We start from the raw sequence: 15,781 nt of genomic DNA, 5'->3' as shown, positions 1-15,781 counted from the left end.
CTCGGGCACAGACGCAGGACGCGGCAGCAGGCTATCCAACCGGCCCCCACATCCCAGGCCTCCTCCCCCAGCACACTGGCCTCGGGCACACACGCTCCCCCAGCACGCTGGCCTCAGGCACAGACACAGGACACGGCAGCAGGCTATCCAACCGGCCCCCACATCCCAGGCCTCCTCCCCCGGCACGCTGGCCTCGGGCACAGACGCAGGACACGGCAGCAGGACAGGACGCCCAGACTATTTGTCCCACATATAAATTACGGTCACCTTTAGGTGATAAGTTACAAATGAGGGGGGGGCGGTGCAGAGCCCACGCAGCCCCTCCGGGCACACAGAGTCACTCACGCACGCACAGAGGACACGTTCACCTGAACCAAAATTTACAAGACGGTCCACATTGACCAACGGGGCCCGCAAAGCAGAAGCTGATGCCATCCCCGGGGACGCAGACCTGGGGACACACAGCGGCTACCAGAGGCACGTGGCGAGGATGGGCCGCCACCCACGGCTGTTCCGATGCACGTGTCTGGACAGTTTTGGCACGAGCTTGGCGGGTACGGGGCTGGGCAGGCCATGTCCGAGGTTGGGGCCGAATGTCAGGGTGAGGCCACCACCCAGGGTGCGAGGGCCCAGCGGCAAGACAGCGCCAAAGGCAAAGAGACCAGGCGATCAGGAGAGGGGCTCGTGGACCCTTCTCTGGGGCTTTGGGGGCTCCCAGGCAGCTGGGGTCGGGCTCTTCTGGGGACCAGGTCGAGACTCTGGGCCGGCTAAACTCTGGGGCTCTGTGGTAGGGGCTCTGCGAGTGGCCCGCCAGACAGCCACGTTTGCATCCTCTTTCGCCAGGTCTCCGCGTGGAGACGCACGGAGATCATACGAGTCCCGTCTGCCCAGCAGCGGGCACGGCACCCGTGTGCTGACTGTCGGCAAATGGGAGGCCGAGCGCCGCGATGGTCATGTGCCGCGTCGGCCTTGCTGATTGAAGCCGCCCCCGCTCTTCCGCACGCTCTCCGCACTTCCTCTGGGCCCCCAGCCAGGCTCCTGCTACCTCCTGGGCACCACCTGGCCTCCTCGGGGCCCTCCCATCCCAGCCCTGTCACTCCGGGGCCACCAGCCAGCTTCCGACTGGGCCGGCCAGACACCACCCGGGCCTGGAGAGGCACGTCCCCCAGGACAGCCCTCGGTGGAGAGGTGAGGCCAAAGAGCTAGTGGCCATGGTGTCCCGTGTCTGTGCTGGGCAACCCCAGGGTCCAGAGAGCCAGTTGCCCTGTAGGAGCATCCAGGGGGCCAGCCCAAGGGGCATGACGTGAGGTGCAGCACTGCCTGGCTGAAGGGGTCAGAGGTGGCAGAGGGACCTGGGGAGGAGTGTGTGCCCTCCAGGACAGTGGCCCGGGCCCCAGAGAGCCCCGTGCCCACCCATCACTGGGACGAAGGCCACCCAGCACTTGTGTGTGGCACGGGGACGGGACAAGAGGGAAACACCCAAGGGCAGGGCTGTGGGCGAGTACATCCACCAGCGAGCGCTGCTCCAGGAGCCGCCTCTACTTGGAGTCCCCCTCAGGGGCAGGCGCCCCATCTGCTCGCACATCCTTGGGGGTCCCCGCCTTCCTGGGCTTCTGCTTGGCCTTCCTGAGCATGTGGACCTGTCCCGAGACAGGCAAGGTCTGAGGGCTGTGCAATACTGCAGGCCACCTGGTGCCGGGTCCCAGGACGGCCGCTGCCATCTCAGCCCATCTTACAGAAGGGGAAAGAGCGGAGCGTGGTGTGACCGCGGCTTGTGGGGAGGGGCTCCCTAGGGGCTGGCCGGCCTCATCCAGCCTCACGACCTCCCCGCGTCAGGGAAGAACCAGCCGCAGCAGGACCGCCGGGCGCCCAGGCCATGCCGGCCACTCCGCGCAGCCGAGGCCTGCGGGCAGCGATCCCCCTGCCCAGCCCGCGCCGGGCGTACCTTCGGGCCTGCGGCCGAGATGATCATGTGCCCGGGAGCCTGGACCCAGGGCTCACCGTCCACCTGCACAGGTGCGGCCTTGAGGAGGGTGACACGGAAGTAGGACCCCTGGGCGATGCGGATGCCGGAGCGCAGCCCACCCTGGACCTGACCCTGGTGGGGGAGAGGGGGAGCCATGCTCAGAGGGCCGCAGCGCCGCAGCCCGGCCCCCCGGTCCCCCGCCCCCGCGCTCACCATGTGCACGACGCCCGTCACCCCCACCACCTCCAGCAGCCCGTCGTCCATGCGTGGCTTCTCGAATCTCGAGTCACTCTCGGAGCCCCACAGGTCGGCCCCCGAGCCCCAGCTGCACCAAGAAGGAGGGGCACACAGGTCAGAGGGAGGCCGGAGGGAGGCCGGGGGGGGCCGGAGCCCGGGCGCCCCGCGTGCGGGCACCTGGGGATGTTGATGAAGATGAGCCCCTCGATGCTGGGCAGCTGCACCTCCTGCCGCCCCGCCTGCAGCCGCAGGGCCCTGTGCAGGCCGCGGGAGCGGTTCATCTTCTGCAGCCCAGCCCGCACGTACACGCCCTTGTTGTGGAACCTGGCGGGGGACCTACAGTCACGGGGCGAGCCCCCAGGAAGTACGTGGTCGCCAGGGCAGCCCCGCGCCCACCCCTGCCCTGCGGCACCTGCTCGTGAACTTGCCGGGCTCTTCCTCTCGTGCCTGGTGGAAGTCCAGGCTTAGCTCTGCGTCGATGCCAATCCCACAGTAGTTACTCATGTGCACGATCTGAGAACAAGACGCGTTGTCCCTTGGCCCCGGTCGGCCCCCACCATGTGCTCCCCGCTGCCCCTGCGGTGGGTCCGGCCTCCTGTCACAGAGCTGCTCTGTCCGGTGACTGCCCCACACTCAGGTTCTGAGCCGGCCATCCCCAGGCCCGGCACCCGTGTCCACGAGGGGACAGCGCTGGCGCCAACGCCAAGGCGTGGCTGGGACAAGGACGAACACCTGGACAGACGTGGTAGAGAGACGCCAGCCGGGTGCCACACCCCCGCCCGGGCACACCGGTACCTTGGGGGGCTCCGCGTCTGCCACGCTGTTCTCCCCACTGCCGGCCTCATGAGCGTCCAGCAGGATGGTCCAGCGGTCCACGAGCACGGCGTCCGCCTCGTCCACCGACACCAGCACGGAGAACGGGTCCTCTCCACTGTAGCCCGCCCCCCAGCGGAGGACCCGGCCAAGGTCATTCCCTGGACAGCGGCAAGACACACGCTGACTCTCCACACCCACCCCTCGCCCCGCCAAGCCCGGGGCCCCATCCCCCAACGTGCCAGCTGACCCCACCTGTGCCCAGGGGCAGGATGGCCACGGCAGGCTCTGGGCAAGCCAGGCGGTGCCGCATCTCCTCCAGGGCATCAAGCACCCAGCCCACGGTGCCGTCCCCGCCACACACCAGCACCCGGAAGCAGGGCACCTGGGAGAACACGTGGAACCTGGCGGCAGGGAGACAGGACGTGTCCCGGCACTGGCCACGGCCGCGAACAAGCAGGGACAGGAGGTCACCCCCGGGGCAGAAGCAGCCACAGCTCGTCCCCACCCAGGGTGCCCTCAAGCGTCCCGACCCACCGAACCCCAACCTGTTCCTGCTGGCCGGGGGAAGGGCATGGGCAGCTACCCCTTCTGGCAGGCTCACCCGGGCAGCGGCCCCCCGTTGGTCAGCTCAAAGACCTGGTGGGGGTTGAGCAGCTTCCGGAAACTGCAGAGCAGGTCGCGGCCCTTGAGGCCTCCGCTTCTGGGGTTCACAAACACCAGCAGGGGGCGGCAGTGTGGGGGCAGCTTCAGGTGCTGACGGATGGGACTGCGTTAGGGCGGGCTGGCCGGACCCCCAGAGACAGAGCCGGGCCTCCCCCAGCACGCGGCCTGGCAGTGGCGGCCCCTGCCCCTCAGCCCACCTGCCTGAGCCAGTCTGGGGCCGGCCCCTCCAGAGGAAGGCCACGCGGCCACCCCACCTCACCACTGCCTGCTCGGGCTGCATCCCACAACAGAAGGGGCGCCCACAGACCCCTGGCCAGTGGGGTGGGAAGGCACTGGCCAGCCTGGAGCTCTGAGCACATCGGCCATGCCACAGCTGCCACGCCACGTGTCCTCAGACCATGCCCGCCACCAGACCCACATGGCCCAGAAGCCTAGGCTGGAAGCCCACGCAGGACCCCGCCTGCCCCTCTCAGAGCCAGCCCACTGCCAGGCCCCCGCCCACCCACACGGCAGTCAGGAGGGGCAGCCTGGCTCGCAGGGCGGCCCCAGGCCTCCCCTGGGCCACGGGACAAAGCCCGCCCCCAAACACAACGGCAGAAACAGCGCCCGCGAGAGTGGGCAGGGAGCAGGGGTCCCCACGTGGTGAGGACGGGGGCTGGGGTCCCCGCGACGGGGGTTGCTGGGTGACAGGAGACAAACGGGCGCAGACACAGCGGGCAGCGGCCGCACACGGGCTCGGCCGTGGCTCAAGGCCGAGGACACACTGGGGTGACGTGTGAGCCACCGGGCCGAGCTGCCTGCGGTCACCACTTACCTGCTCAGCCCAGGGCAGGCAGCTGCCGGGAGAGAGAAAGTGCGTGTCGGCATCACCCACCCGTCTCTGCCCGTGGAGCCGGCGGAGGGGGACCCTGACCTGCAGTGGCCGCCTCCTTGTCTGGATGGTAGGACAGGGCGGCAGAAACCTGCAGACGTGGCTCACCCAGTCACAGACCCTGAACTCGTTCTGCTCTAATCCTGCTCGGCCTGAACTGGGGTCCGGTCACCACGGGGGGTCCTTGGGGGCCAGCAGGGCCAAGGACCAGAAGCTACTACCAGGGCACACAGCGCAGGGCGGGGTCTGGGGCACTGCTGGGGCTTTGGGACAGCCTCCAGGGTCAGGGAGCATCACCTACTGGCCAGAGGAGGCCCAGGGTGCGAGCAGGGCTGCAGAGGCCTCCAGGGCAGGAAAAGCGGGGCCAGGGCCCACGACCCTGCGAGGGCCGCACACACAGTCACAAACACAGGCCAGCCCTGAAGAGGTGTCCGCTGCAGGGCCAGTCACGTGGCGTGCCGGCCTCTCTCCATCGGACCTCGGGCCCCTCCCTCGGAGTGAATCAGCCGTGCACACAGACCCGGACTTTGCTCCAACTGACCGGGTATTAGACAAACTGGCCGTGGAAGCTATGGCCCCAGGCCCCGCCCCGGCGCCACTCACCAGCACGTCCGGGAGCACCAGAGCGGTCAGCGGCCGGCCGTGCACAGCCGTGTCCCTGACCAGCATGTACAGCCGCTCGGCCTCCGCAAAGCAGGCCACGTCCAGCACCACGGCACCTGTGGCAGGTGGGCCGTGAGCTCGGTTACTTGTCCTGCCGCCACCCACACGGTGTCTGGGCTGGGGCCTCGCCTCCTCCCAAGGCCGAATGGCCCCAGTTCTGGCCACGGCCCACCTCAGGCCAGCCCGTCCCAAGGCGTCCCCGCAGTGCGTGACTCCCTCCCCTGGGGGAAGCCTCCAAGGACAGCCGGGCCCAGAGACAGGAGATGCTGGGTGGCCAGAGAAGGCCACCTGGAGGCAGGGTGGAGCAGACCCGCACCCCCCCCCCCAGGACCCGCGAGAGGCATGGAGGACGTTGGTAACTGCTATGGACCCACAGAGGGGAGACGGGCCTCACGGTACTGTCCTCCCACTGCGGAGATCTGAAGTTTCCCGCCATAAAAGATGGAACCCATGAGCACAAGAGGTTGTGGAGAAAACATTCTCTGCACCTCAGTCACGTTTTAGCAAAAGCATCGCGGCCGTGAGCCAGGAAATGAAACAGCACCGTCTCCCCGGCCCACGGGCCCCAAACAAGGTGAAGCAAGAGGGCAAGACTGCTCCAGCTACTCCAGGGAGTGACCTCGGACCCAACCTGACCACAACCCGTGGGGGCTCACCTTGTGCGGAGTAGACGTGGCTCACGGACACCAGGCCAGCTGCAAAGATGGGGGCGGGGGGGGGGGACGGGGCGGCACGCTGCCGTCAGACGCCAGGGGCCTGCCCCCCAGGCCCCCGACCCAGGGCCGCCACCCCAGGCAGCCCCACCCGGCCCCCCAGGCCAGGAATAAGTTCACACCACCCAACAGCGCAGCTCTCCCAGGAAGCGCCCCCCCCACTCCAGGCACAGGGCACCCCCCCAGGGCCCAGAGCAGGAAACCTCCTCAGAGGAGGTGATGGGGTCTGGGCCCCAGAGGTGAGGACGGAGACCCTCTGGGCCAGGAACCAGCTCGGGAAAGGCTCAGCTAGTGCTTGGGGGGAGCAGGGCAGCAGGGGGACGCAGCCTCAGCCCGGCAGCCCGCACACCTGCTCTCAGGACTCCCGCCCTGCCCCCACCTGGCCAAGCGCCCCGGACCAGCCCAGGCAGTCGCACCTTTGCTGGCCACAGCCTCGTCCAGCAGACTGCTATACTCCTGGGGGGACCGGCCAGGGGGCAGGCCACCCACGAACAGAGAGACGCGCGGGGCCACCACTCTGCTCTCAGCCACATAGAACCGCGTCTGGCTCATCTGCCGCAGGGACGTCTGCGGGGGGGGGGGGGGGGAACGCCGAGCAGAGCACTAGGGGACGGGCCTCCCCACCCCCCGTCCACCAAGGGGGCCGAAGGGAAGACGCCCCAGGCTGAAGGCCGCCAAGATGGGAAAGGAGAGAAGAGAAAGGACACACGGGGAACTTGCGAAGGGGAGGCACTGCTGGCCGGGATGCTTAGATGCCCGCCAGCGTGGCCTTGTGTCCTAAGGGCAGACAGACTCCCTCTCTACAAGGTAGAAGCCATGGCCAAAGGCCAGCCATTCCCCAGGGGCCAGTGTCCACACCCACTGACCTGCCGGATCTCACGAAGCCGGTCGAGCAAAGGCTCCTCGTCCGCCAGCACCGTGCGCTGGACTGCAGAGTTGAGAGACACCACTATTAGCCCCAGGCCCCGCGGCCACCTCCAAAAGCACCTGCCCTGGGCCGCCGGCGCCTGGGGGCAGGACTGGTCAGGGCTTTGACGACAGGCTGCCCGCTCACCTTGCCTGCTGCCCATGAGTACCTCCACCAGCTGGAAGCTCTTCAACCCCTCGGCCTGTTGGGGTGGAGTTCAGGGCATCAGGCCTGGACCAACCCTAACGCCCCCCCCACCCCGCCTCCCGAAGACCCACACGGGGCCACCACGCCAGGCAGGGCGGGCCCAGCACACATACCTGGCGTCCGAGCAGTGGGAGGACCTCCAGCACCACAGTCCGGGCAGTGCTCTGCGGGGTCACACGCAGGGACACGTAGGCCACACCCACCCTGCAGGGGACAAGCTCAGGAGCTGGGGTCACACAGCCCCCACGCCTCCCTCCCTCCGCGGACCCTACCAGGGACCTGGGTCTCACTTGAGCCAGGCAGGGTAGATCTTCAGGACCTCCTGGGTGCGGGGCAGAGCGCGAATGATCCAGGCCTCGGGAACACGAGTGATGCTGGGAGCGTCTCGGGCCCCTGGGCCTCTACTGCCCTCCTCCTCGGTGGTCCCACCGCTCCAGGCCTTTCCTGAGGCCCCGGTGTTGCCAGCCAGAGCAGGTGCAGGGAGCGCCTGCAGCTGGAAGCCCTGAGGGTCCTCCGTGATGTAGTAGGCCCGCAGCGCCACCTCCTTGGAGGGGGGTGGGGGTGGGCGTGAGCGGAGCCAGGCCACGTTGGGTCCCCGCAGCCCCCCAGGGACGGGCCTGCAAGGCGGCTGCGGGGTCCCTCTTACCAGCACCTCCTGACTCTTGGCCAGGCGGGGGACGGTGATGGCACGAAAGTGGTTTCGCTGCACTGCGTCGTTGCCGTCGAAGATCTTCAGAGTCTGCTTGCCTGGGCCACAGGGAAGTGGGTGCAAATCCGTGGAACGAGGCACGGGATGGGGGAACGGGGCATGGGATGCGGGGCTGGACACTGCTAAGGGGCACTTACTGGACTCTAGTGTCATCACCTCTCTCCCTGGGCCGGCGGGGGAGCTTCCGTCCACGCTGTCTTCTCCCTCCCCTGCGGGACGGTCACAGTTGGCCTCAGTCGAGGGCCGGCCCCCACCCCAGACGCCCGCTCCCCGCCGCCCTGCTCACCGGGCTCAGGGGCCGTGCTCTCGGAAATCCGAAAGCAGTGCATCTTGCTGAAGTTGCGGGACAGCAGGCGCACGCACGCCGGCGGCAGGACCATGGTGCGCAGGCGCCCGAAAGTGCACTCGGGGGCGAGAGCCGCGGAGCAGACCGAGTGGGCCTGGGGGAGAGGGCACGGGCTCGAGCCTGGGGTCCTGGTACAGGAGAGGGCCTGGGTCCAGGCCGGCCCTCAGTGATTTCCCGGGGGGCCACATTGAGCTCCCACGCAACCCCCAACCTCAGTCTCCCCTGCACAACCGAACCCCCACCCCAAAAGCCGGAAAACACCCCGATCCAAGCGAGCTGTCCCCAGGACCCCCGCCCCCCAACCTGCTTTGCCACTGGACGATGCAGCCCTCCCCACAGGTCTTGGCCGCGACATCCATCCCGCCCCGCCCCCAGGACCCCCGCCCCCGCCTCAAGCGCACCCGCGCCTCTCCCGCCCCGCCCCCAGGGCCTCCGCCCCGCCCCACCTGGACGCCGCACCACTCGCAGCGCACGCCGGCCAGCACGTCGGACGAGCAGCAAGTCTTTCGGCAGACCTCGCAGCGCGCGCCCGAGGGCAGATTTCCCTCGCGCCAGTGGTGGAGGTGCGTGTCCTGCGGAGAGGCCTGTCAGCAGGCTCCGCGGAGCCTCCCCCACCTCCCCGGCCCTCCGGCCCCCGGCCCAGCGCACTCACGTGGTCCCGGTGCCCGTCCTGGTGGCACTGGCGGCAGTCGCTGCAGGCGAAGGGCACACAGTCGGGGTGAACGTGCAGCTCACACACTGGGGGACGGGCAGGGTTAGGGCCTCTCGCCGCTGCCCACCGACCCTGCCAGACCCCTTCTCGCCGGCCTCTCTGCTCCTGTCTGGGGCCGCCCCTCCCCTGACCGCACATTCTTTAACCTTTTGGGGTCCGACGTGCGAGACAGGAGCAGTCCCCCCTCCCTCGGCGGGATGGGGACCAGCTTCTCCGCTCCTCTCCCCTCCGGGCCCACCTCAACACGCAGCCTGCGCCCCTGCGGTCCCCTGCACCCGCCTCCCCGCTTCCCCGCCTCCCGGCGCGGGCAGCTCCAGAATCCCCGAACCCCACGCTAGAGCTACCGCCTGACCGCAGGGAAGGCTGGGCGCCCCTGGGCAGCAAAGGCCAGGTCCCTGGTGAGAAGGGAGTTAGACCCCAGAGGAGCCAGGCAGGCTCCTGGCGGTACCTTCGCAGCGAACCCCGGGCGCCTCCAGGCTCTTTCGGCACACGGCGCAGAACCTGCGCTTGTAGAGCCCCCGGGGGCCGAAGCAGTGGGCCACGGGGACCTGGAAGGAGCACAGCTTGGCCTCAGCCTGGGCCCTAAGGCCTGGCAACCGGGTCCCTAAGCCCCACTTCCTCTCTGTCCCAGGGAGCTCCCATCACCAGCCCATGCCACCTGCCTGACCGCCACACACCCCTCGGTCCTCCCGAGCACGATTAACAGGATGCTGTGCCTCTCAGCCCCTCGATGCTCCCAGGGGTCCTGCCGGGGACTGCCCTGCATGCTGACCTCCCCATTCCCTGTGCACGACCAACTCAGGGCTGCCTGGGCCGTGATCTCAGACAACCCCTACTGTAGCTCAGGCCCCGGCTGGTCCTGCCCAGGCCTGATCCAGCTGCACAGGTGCTGGCCACTCCCCCAGGCCTATTCCCCTCCGTGATACACTTCAGGCCACCCGGATAAAGTACAGGTGGAGGAGGCCCACCAACAGGCAGGAGGGGCAGTGCTGGGTATCAGGGACCCTGGAGAAGACAGGGTCAGAACCATCGGGAAGTGACGCCCAGCTGCTGCCCTGGGAGGGGCTCACAGGCAGGGATGCAGTCTGCAGCTCAGGGACCCAGACCAGCACAAGGGAACACTCCCACCCCAGCCCCCCAGTGCTTGGGCCACTGCCCACCCCATCCGACATGCTGGCCTGACTCCCCACCACAAAAGCTGGCCTCCCTGCCCCTCTGCGCACTCCCCCCGCAGGTGCAGTAGCCCATGCTCCATACGCACGCGGACCAGGCTGGGTGCCACGCTCGCGCACGGGGTCTTCACGTGCTTCAGGCACTTCTCGTGGGACATGAAGTTGCAGACTATGGGAATGAGAGCCCCGTGAGTTGCCCCCGTCCTGCCCGGGAATCAAAAGACCCCAGGTCTTGGCACGCGGGAGGACGCCGCAGCCAGGGGGACCGCCAAGGGCTGTGTGGTAGGGTGTCAGCATTCTGTGACGGGGCAGATGGCCTATCACGGTGGGCCCACCCTCCCAAAACTTCCTGACCCCAACCCTTGTCATAGGGGTAGGGGGAGGGCATGGAGACAACCTGATCCTCTGTCCCACCCCAGAGAGCCCAGAGCGGGGAGCAGGGCCCTGGTGGCTCTGACCGTCCTGGATGACCGTGTGTTCTGGGGTCCCGAGAGTCCCCCGTCCAGCGCCCTATACACACACGCACACATAGGCCCAGTTCTTTCAAGTCTCTGCTGGGGGTGGGTGGGCAGGCGGGCACTTGGCCAGCTCCTGCACCTCTACCTACCCCCTATACCAGCTTCACCAGGGACACACTTCCCTCACTCCCCACAACTGCATACACCCCTAATTACCCCTCCCACACACGATGTGCCTGCCCAGACCACAGCCAGTCTGTGATAGACCAGGATCCCCCCAGCCCCCCGAGGCAGGCAGGGTGGCTGGCCCAATGAGGGCTGCACCTGCCCCGGCCCAGGGAGTACAGCCCAGAGGCTCCAACAGTGGTGAGCTATGCTCTCAATGCCCACGGGGGCAGCAAGAGGGCACCCTACACATCCTGGGGGGGCACCCAGCCTGGCTCGGCTGCGGGCAGGCGGCCCCCAGCTTCCTCCTCTGGCCCATGCACCTAGTCCCTGCTCCCCCCACATGCTGGGTGCTCCCTGGCAGAAGGGGCTCTTCCTCCCATGCCCTTGTCAGGCCCCTCTGCTTGCTGAGGTCACCGGCTCCTTCTCCAGAGCTGGGGAGAAGGTCCGCACAGCTGCCCAGTGAAGGCCTCCACATCACCCCCATTTCCCTTCCATGGGCTTCTTCGCCCCTCAGACCTAGTGCCCACCTTCAGGAGGCCATACCCGCGAGGGGGACCTGCCACTTGCCCTGGCATTAGGCATCCTGTGTGAGGCGCCCAGTCTCCTCTGCAGGCTCTAGCCTGAATGCTCCCTCTGTCCCCAGAGCCAAAGGCCCGTCTCCCTGAGCAGGGCAGAGGTTCCCCGCCCCGTCCCCTGCGGAAGCGAGCAGGATTAGAAGAGCGGACTCTGGCAGCACACGTGTCAGCTGCCCAGGAGCCAGAGGAGGGAGGGCCTCCTCACCCCGCCAGGCCGGCTTGGCGGCGGCGTGTGAGCCCTGTTGGGGCATGTCACACTCGGGGTGGCAGGCCTGGCCCAGCTCTCTGGGAGTCTGAGCCTGGGCAGCGCCAGCACTCAGGCCCTGTGGGCAGCAGTGTGCACCCAGGAGAGAATGGGCCAGCACCAGCCCAGGGGAGCCAGTGGCCCAGGCCAGCCCTGCCTGGCCGCACTGCTGCCCCTTGCACCTGCTCAGGGTTCGCTGGCCTCATCCGCACTCACTGCACCTGCCCTGCGCTGCCGCGACGTTCTTTCCCCACTGGATCCCAAGCCAGGTGAGGGCGCCTAGGGAGCAGATCTTTCCACCGGCCTGGGGGAGGGGCCGCGGCCACTGGACGCCCCCAGACGCCCGCAGGAGCTGGCCCTCATCACCTCCACGGAGAGGTCTGGGCCTGGCACACTCCTGCCCCGAGGGGCAAGGGACTCTATCCTGGGGAGGCCATTGCTGGAAGTGCAGAGGTCAGAGGTGAGGTGCCCGTTCTGGCCCAGGTACTGGGATCTGCGATGGGGTCGCGGGCGCTCACCGTCACACAGGATGCCGGCCAGCCCCCAGATGAAATCGGAGCAGAGGTGGCAGAAGGTGGGCTTGGTGAGCGTCACCTTCCTGAAGCTGTGACCCGGCGCGGCGGGGCCCAGGGGCCTAGCGCCCGCCCGCTCCGGCCCCGACCCTGGCCCGGACCCCGGCCCCGACCCCGGCCCGGACCCCGGCCCCGACCGCGAGCGGCTTCCGGCGCCCAGCTCCGGGCTGGAGGTCGGGCTGCCCTGGCGCGGGGAGCCGCCGCCAAGCCAGGCGCGGGCCCCGGGCTCGGCCGCCGCCGCCATCCCCGGCCAGGGCGGCCCGAGCCCCAGTGGAGGACGACTGCGGGGTCAGCACTGCGGGAAAGAGGGGCAGCCGTCCCCAGCTGTGCCCCGCGGTCCTCGCCGTGCTTCCGACTGCGCCTGCCGTCACTGCGCAGGCGCGCACCCGCGGGGCGGGGTCTGGGGCGGGGTCCCGGCCCTTGGGCGGGGGCGGGGTGGGGCCTGCGGGATGGGGGCGGGGCACGAGCGGGGCGGGCCTGCGGAGCAGTGGGTGGGCCGAGGTCCGAGCTCCGCGGCCTTTCGGGCAGGTGGGTGGGTCAGGTGGCCCGACGAGGTCCGGTGGCCGGACGAGACAGGCACACGACCTGCAGACACCGACGCGAGAGGTGTTTGCACCTGCGGCGCCCGGGCACGCGCCTGCGCAGACGGACGCCTCCCACGCGGCACCGGGATCCCGCTCGCGGCTGCTCAGGGCGACCCGGCAAACGTGCGGCACTGCCCCAGGTCCCCAGAGTGGGGTCTGGAGGCCAGGCCCTGCCCTAGGGGGCCCCCGTCTGGAGTCAGAGGGCCGGGGAAGGGTTTGCGGTCTCGGGGTGGGGGGTCCCAGGGTGAGGTCCGGGGAGGAGCTAGGCCCTCTGGGCCCCAGTCTGGGCGTCCATGGTGGAGGAGGAAGGCGATGGAGATGGCTCTGGAGCTGGGACGGCCTGTCTGCCCTGTGTGCTCCCACCAGCCGTGCATGGGCGGCTCAGTCTGCGGGGTCTTCGGACGCGTGGACCCTGCCCCGCCGCGAGCAACCCCCGGCGCCCGGCCCCTGTCCTCATCACAGACGGGGTGGTTCCTTTCAGGAGGTGCTCCCTCCCGTCATCTCTCACTTGGGAAGCCCGAGGGGCTGGCATCCTTCCCTCTGGACCCCGACCTCGTGGGCGACCTAAAGCGACCCCACCCCGGGCCTCCCGGACCCTTCCCCGCCGTGAAAGGCCCGCCCCCACCGCACTCCCAGGGAAGGCAGTGAAGACAGCCCTTGCCCTGCCCCCCAGCGTTGTCTCGAGGACGTGTGGGGGTCGCGTCCACGCGGGGCATCCTGCCCCATCGCCTGACAGCGCTCCGGGGTCCCCGCCCCCGTGGGCCTGACCGCGGATTGTAATGCGCGTCGCCGAGCCGGGCGTCGTGGGCCACGGCCCTTCCGGGGGACCTGCCTGATCCCTGCTGCGTCGTTGTGGGCCGCCCTCCCTCGGGACAGGCCCCGGCACGGCAGGGTGAGCAGGGGCTGCAGGGCCCCAGAGGAGGAGGAGAACGGGGCAGGGGACACAACCAGGCGAGGATAATGTCCGGGGGAGGGCGTAGTAGGGAGGGAATGCCTGGAAGTGCGTTAGGCCTGCTGGGAGGGGCTGCGGAGGCGGGAGAGAGGGGGGGCGGGGCCAGGGATGGGCCCAAAGACCGGGGCCAACCCCTGAGAGTGGGGGGGGCTGGGCTCCCAATCCTGTTGGAGCACCGGCTGTGCACCAGGGCGCTGGGCTGGCACCCCTGCCCACCCTGGGGCTGAGTTCTGGGGCAGACAGACAAGAGCAAACTGAAAAATAAGGCGGGAAACGCCACTTGGTATGTCAGTGCCTGGCCGTGGACGGACGGAAGGAGCCAGGACTGAGCTACCAGGAGGACAAACATACAAACAGGGGAAATGGGTTGCAAAGCCCCGGGCCGTGATGTTGAAAAGGCAAGGACATCCCTTCGCCTGGGGCTCCCCAGACGGGCCCCTGAGCCCTGGAGCATTTAGCTCACTGCCAGCCCCCTCCCTCCTCCCCACGCCCTGAGGCCACAGGGCCCTGACTGCCCACACTCCTCTCCTCAGCAACCCCCAAGCAGCCCCAGGCCAACCTGCTTCTTGGCCCCAGGAGGGTTGTGACCCAGCCATGGTGCCTGTAAGAAGCAGGGGTTTCTATTGAAGCCCACCCCCCATAATTGAAACCAGCTGACTTCTAAGGACGCAGGATTTCAGGACATATCTTTCTCCATTTGCGAGAAAGCGGAGTACAGGAAAAACATCTTGAGAAGAAAAGTCCACGTCTGACCATTTCCGCAGACTTTAACTGCTTTCTGACCCAGCATAGTAACTAAAATGGCAAACATACTTCCACCAAACTGTCCCCTGACCTGCTTGGAATACCTTCCAAAGTAATTAGCAGCTTCTAGATGAAGCTTAAATCTAAACCTCTGCTTGGGACACATAATAAAATTCTAGACAGGCAACTTAAACAACAGACATTTATTTATCTTGGTTCTGGAGGCTGGAAGTTGGAGATCAGGGTGCTAGTGTGGTTGGTTCTGGTGAGGGCCCGCTTCCTGGCCTGCAGACACCATCTTTTGGCTGTGCTGGCACATGGGGGTGGGGACACTAATCCCATCATGGGGCCCCACCCTCATGACCTCATCCAACCCTAATTATCCTCAAAGGCCCACCTCCAAATGCCATTCCATGGGGGCTAGAGTTTCAGCATATTAATCAGTGGGAGAATCAATGTTGTTTAAGTCACCCAGCTTGTGGTGTTTTGTGTGGGAACCGAGGCAAACTAATGTACGCACAGACCTGCCAGCCTGCCTGGAAGGCCCAGAAACAGCCAGTCCTGCATTGTTTGGTGACTGGCCTGTGTCACCCAACGTTTTGTTTTGAGTTCCACTGAGGGTCTTTTTGTTGCTGCTCACGTCGCGGGCATGTGAGAGTCTGGCCCGCCGTTGGGGTCCTGCCTCTCAGTCCTTCTGCACCAGCGGGCTTGGGTGTTGGTGCCAGACTTTGGCTGTTACGGAAAATGCTTCTGGGAACATCCTCGTCCATGTGTTTGGTTAGCACACATACATGTCCTTGTGTCTGCTGAAGTAGGACGTGCTATGTTCACTTGTAGAAAATAATGTCAAACAGCTTTCCAAGACTCCACACAAAAATCAAAGTTCATACTTCCACCAGCCACGTGGGAGACCTTGGCCAGCGCTGGACACTAACAGTGTCACAATTTCAGCCTTTCTGGTCAGGGTGCAGAGGTGTGTGCGGCTTTGGCCCTTGTCCGGTGGCGCTGGTGAGAGAGGCTGCAGCTCGTCCTGGATCTGTCTGTCGTCTGCACCTCCTCCTGCGAGGCTTGTTTAGATGCCTTGGTCACCTTTCCATTGAGCGTCTTTTTCTTATTGATTTGTAGGACTTCTTTATATATTCTGGAGGTGATTCTTTTATTGGTTACAGTCAATTGTCAGTATTCTCAAAGTCATGCTCTATGTGGTCTCTGCAAACTCTCACCCCCGGCTCCTGGGGAAACACTGGGCTGCTTCCTGCCAGCCTCTCGGCACGGCGTTTTCCCCGATGGGTCAACACAAAAGACCACTTAGTGAACAGACACCGTCGTTGGCTCGTTAAGCACTGACCCGGCCGGCAGCGCTGTCCCTCGGCCCGGACGGAGCTTCCCCGGCACACGGGTTCCTCCGCGGGGCACGTCCCGGCCTCCCGCGCTCAGGACTCTGGATGTGAAGAGCCCTCGGCGCTCAGGACTCTGGATGTGAAGAGCCTTCGGCCGGGGGC

General features: G+C 67.1%; 1 protein-coding gene across 2 annotated transcripts; it reads right to left on the bottom strand.

Annotated features, from left to right (window-relative positions):
* Positions 1-30: 30 nt before the first annotated feature.
* On the bottom strand, positions 31-12,243 carry DGKQ (diacylglycerol kinase theta; the record flags this gene model as incomplete). Of its 2 annotated transcripts, XM_082653919.1 has the most annotated exons (23): positions 31-1,640; positions 1,946-2,098; positions 2,180-2,291; positions 2,381-2,527; positions 2,616-2,716; positions 2,999-3,177; positions 3,272-3,420; positions 3,621-3,772; positions 5,157-5,272; positions 5,873-5,911; positions 6,346-6,496; positions 6,796-6,857; positions 6,984-7,038; positions 7,157-7,247; positions 7,334-7,587; positions 7,690-7,790; positions 7,890-7,961; positions 8,039-8,192; positions 8,545-8,670; positions 8,751-8,836; positions 9,259-9,358; positions 10,072-10,151; positions 11,946-12,243. In XM_082653919.1, the coding sequence occupies 23 exons, from the start codon at positions 12,241-12,243 to the stop codon at positions 1,539-1,541; spliced, it is 2,880 nt and encodes a 959-aa protein (XP_082510045.1). In that variant the 3' UTR covers positions 31-1,538. The 2 variants fall into 2 exon arrangements, with proteins under 2 accessions (XP_082510045.1, XP_082510044.1); XM_082653918.1 differs by having other exon boundaries at positions 7,690-7,961.
* Positions 12,244-15,781: the final 3,538 nt, after the last annotated feature.

This window comes from Grampus griseus (assembly GCF_964374135.1).
Source record: "Grampus griseus genome assembly, chromosome: 4".
NCBI classification, from domain to species: Eukaryota; Metazoa; Chordata; class Mammalia; order Artiodactyla; family Delphinidae; genus Grampus; species Grampus griseus.
The sequence above is the reverse complement of the archived record's forward strand: the minus strand, read 5'-3'. Positions and strand labels throughout refer to the sequence as shown.